The sequence below is a fragment of the Elephantulus edwardii genome, unplaced genomic scaffold (genome assembly GCF_000299155.1).
Source record: "Elephantulus edwardii isolate Elephantulus edwardi_28Jun2011 unplaced genomic scaffold, EleEdw1.0 scaffold00236, whole genome shotgun sequence".
Lineage (NCBI taxonomy): Eukaryota > Metazoa > Chordata > Mammalia > Macroscelidea > Macroscelididae > Elephantulus > Elephantulus edwardii.
The window spans coordinates 2,850,176-2,853,444 of record NW_006399986.1 but is presented as its reverse complement, the minus strand read 5'-3'; the positions used below and the strand labels follow the sequence as shown (position 1 = coordinate 2,853,444).

The following is a 3,269-nucleotide window of genomic DNA, read 5'->3' as shown; positions in this document are numbered from 1 at the left end:
TTCTGGGCTGTCCCTCCACGCCCCGGTGTACAGGGCCTTGGCTGGCATCCCCCCTCGGCCCTGTGGCCTCCATCTGTGGGAGGAGAAGGGGCAGGCGGTGTCCCAGGAACCATAACCACCGAGCTTCCTCTTCTGTGGACAGTCCCACCTCCTCCCTGCCTGCTCCTTCCTGGGGAGCTTACCTCCCAGACAGACAGACGGACCAGAAGCCAGATGGTGCCAGGCTCGCTGCAACTGCAGAGATGTCCCCACTGGCCTCACTCCTGATGCTGCTGTTGTTGTGGGGGTCAGCGTGTGCTGGGGTCTGGGGGTCCCCGGCTGGGACTGGGGCTGGCCAGCAGCCTCAGTCTCCCCAGAGGTTCCCAGTTTCTCGTTATAGAAGCTACCAGCTGAGGGTGCAGGAGGTGGTGACGGTGCAGGAGGGCCTGTGCGTCTCCATACCCTGCACCTTCTCCCACCCCTGGATGGGCTGGGTCAGGTCTGATCCAGCTCATGGCTACTGGTTCCGGGAACAGACCGATGTTCTCACTGGGGCTCCAGTGGCCACAAACAATCCAGAAAGGAAAGTAGAAGAGGGGACCAGAGGCCGATTCCAGCTCCTCGGGGACCCCAGGGACGGGAGCTGCTCGCTTCTGGTCAGAGATGCACGGAGGCAGGACGCGGCCAAGTATTTCTTTCAGGTGGAGAGAGGAAACATTGTGAAATATAATTATAAAGAACACATGGTAACCCTGAGAGTGACAGGTACGGAGCCAGCTTGTTTGGGGATGACTGGGGGATGGGCCAGGCATCTGAGACTAAGACACCCCCCCCCCCAGACCTGATGCAGAAGCCTGACATCTACGTCCCTGAGACCCTGGAGCCTGGGTGCCCAGCGACACTGCTCTGTGTGTTTCCTGGGGACTCTGAGGGGTGTCCGTCCCCCACGTTTTCCTGGACTGGGGTGGCCCTCTCCTCACAAGGAGCTGCACCACGAAACTACATCTCCTTCTCTGTGCTCCCCGTCACCCCGAGGCCCCAAGACCACAAAGCCTGGCTCACCTGTGGAGTGGAATTGAAAAATGGTGTGAGCGCCTCAAACACCGTCCAGCTGAGAGTGGCCCGTGAGTCTGTGAAGGGAAGGACTGCGGGGGCGGGGGGGCGGACAGGCCAGTGTAAAGAAAGGGGAGAAGGCAATGGTAACCAGTAGGCATGAGCTGAGAGGGTCCCCCAGGAGAAAATGTGGGTCCCGGGAAGCTGACTTGCCCTGAGAGTTAACGGGACACTCCAGTTCTCTGGGTCCCACTGTGCACCTGGTGCCACGGTCCCAGGGAGGACCAAGGACAGTCACACTCTCTCTGTACCTGGGGGGCAGCATTCCTCTCAGAGCTGCCTCATGGTCTTGTTGCAGACGCCCCGAAGGACCTTGTCATCCACGTTTTCCTGGGAACATCAGGTACCCTGATGGGGGTGGTGTGAATGGGGCTGAGTCAGTTTATTATGGAGAACAAAAAGTTGGGGACCCGCTGGACCTGGTGCTTCTCCCTGCAGCCCCACTTGCCCTTTCTCCAGTTAGGGAACCTCTGGGAAAGGACTCACGAGTGGACGTCAAGAAAGGCCAGTTCTTGCGGCTGCTCTGTGAGGCTGATGGCCACCCCCCACCCACGCTGAGCTGGGTCCTGAATGACAGGGTGCTCTCCTGGTCTCCTCCCTCGGGGCCCAGAAGCCTGATACTGGAGCGGCCTCAGGTGGGACCCGAGGACGCCGGGCGCTACACCTGCCGAGCAGAGAACAGGCTGGGCTCCCCGCAGCGCTGGCTGGACCTCTCTGTGCAGTGTGAGTGTGTATGTGTGTGTGTGGGTGATATTAGCAAATTGGGGGTCCTGGGATCAGGGTCCCAGAGCTGGGAGGGACCTGTACTCAGGGCAATGGCAGGAGGCTCCCCACCTGTTGGAATCCTTGTGTGGTTTGTTTCTGGGTCCCAGCAGGTGATTCAATATCCGCTCCACATCCTTAGCCCAGGAAGGCTCCCTTTGACCCCAGGGGAGTCCCTGCCCCCTTGAAGCCAGGCCCCTACTTCTCTTTCAGACCCTCCAGAGAACCTGACAGTGGTGGTGTCCCCAACCAACAGGACAGGTATGAAGGAGGGCAGAGAACCACATCGTGGTCCCAGGAGTCAGGAATGGGGAGGGAGTCCCTGTGTCCCCAGCTCTGCATCTATCTGGGGTGTCCTCCTGCAATCCAGTCATGGAAAACATGACCTGACCCTCTGAGTACTGGAGAGCCATTCTGTCCACCTCATATTATGTGTCTGACAGCAGCAACCCCCCGACACTGAGACCCTCACAGTCCTCAGATCCTGGGGTCCTGGAGCTGTCTTGGGGTCAGAGGGAGGGCGACACTCAGAGCCCCTGGTCTCCCTTTGTCTTCCTGTGCAGAGTGGGCACCAAGGGATTAAAGTGTCCACCACCCCATTGACTCCCACTCTCCCTTCTCTGACCACACGGTCCTCACTGTGGCTCAGTGGACCTCAGCCGTGCACTCAGACTCACCTGTGAGACCCAAATGCCACCCCTCCACTAGTCCCAGACCAGAGTCCCTGCTCCCCTGCTGGACATCTAGACGTGGGAGTCGTGGCCTGGTCCTCGCACAGTGATGCAGAAGAATCAGAGAACAGCGTCTCATCCGAGTGGGAGCAGAGGACACACAGGAGCGTGGAGGGGGTCACTGTGTTCCCCGCCTCCCCACAGCGACACCAGGACCCATGGCGGACGTGGTTCTGGTGGCCGTCACGGCGGCTGCAGTCAAGACCCTGCTTCTCAGTCTCTGCCTCACTTTCTCCATGTGAGCACAGCCCTGGGAGGATGGGGAGATGTGGAAGGGCAGGGCCAGGGAGCTGGACCCCAGAACCTCAGTCCTGGAGGGACCCAGGGATCAGGGGCTTGTGGACAGATGGGGATGCTTGGGGTGGGAATTCTCCTGCAATAACCCCATGGCCCGAGTGTCTGGGATGGACAGTCCCTGCTCTCATCAGATTTTCTGGAGTTCCCATCCTGCCCCAGGCAAGCCCCCTCATCCAGCCTGAGAGGGGACAGAGGCTCCGTCCCCCACAGTCCTGTTCTGGCTGGACTGAGAGGCTCTGTGTTTCTCAGGGTGAGGGCCTGCAGGCAGAGAGCAGTAGGAGCGACTCTGGGCGTGGAGGACAAGTGCTGGGGAGACACAGGCATAGTCATGGGTTAGGACCTCAGGTGAGTAAGGTGGCTGTTTCCTTTTCCCATGCCCCATTTGAC

At 59.9% G+C, this 3,269-nt stretch overlaps 1 protein-coding gene across 1 annotated transcript; it reads left to right on the top strand.

The window, feature by feature from the left end:
* Positions 1-242: 242 nt before the first annotated feature.
* LOC102865622 (sialic acid-binding Ig-like lectin 10-like) lies at positions 243-2,827 on the top strand. Its single transcript, XM_006898718.1, has 6 exons — positions 243-744; positions 819-1,103; positions 1,391-1,435; positions 1,552-1,815; positions 2,068-2,154; positions 2,730-2,827. Exons 1-6 carry the CDS (start codon positions 243-245, stop codon positions 2,825-2,827), a joined length of 1,281 nt encoding a protein of 426 aa, XP_006898780.1.
* The last annotated feature ends 442 nt before the right edge of the window (positions 2,828-3,269 follow it).

What these genes read in the sequence shown, in the direction of transcription:
- LOC102865622 (XM_006898718.1), top strand. Translation starts at nt 243, where the DNA reads ATGTCCCCACTGGCCTCACTCCTGATGCTGCTGTTGTTGTGGGGGTCA. An exon ending in CGTTTTCCTGGGAACATCAG is followed by an intron (nt 1,436 to 1,551) that starts GTACCCTGATGG and finishes CCCTTTCTCCAG; the next exon opens with TTAGGGAACCTCTGGGAAAG. An exon ending in ACCACATCGTGGTCCCAGGA is followed by an intron (nt 2,155 to 2,729) that starts GTCAGGAATGGG and finishes GCCTCCCCACAG; the next exon opens with CGACACCAGGACCCATGGCG.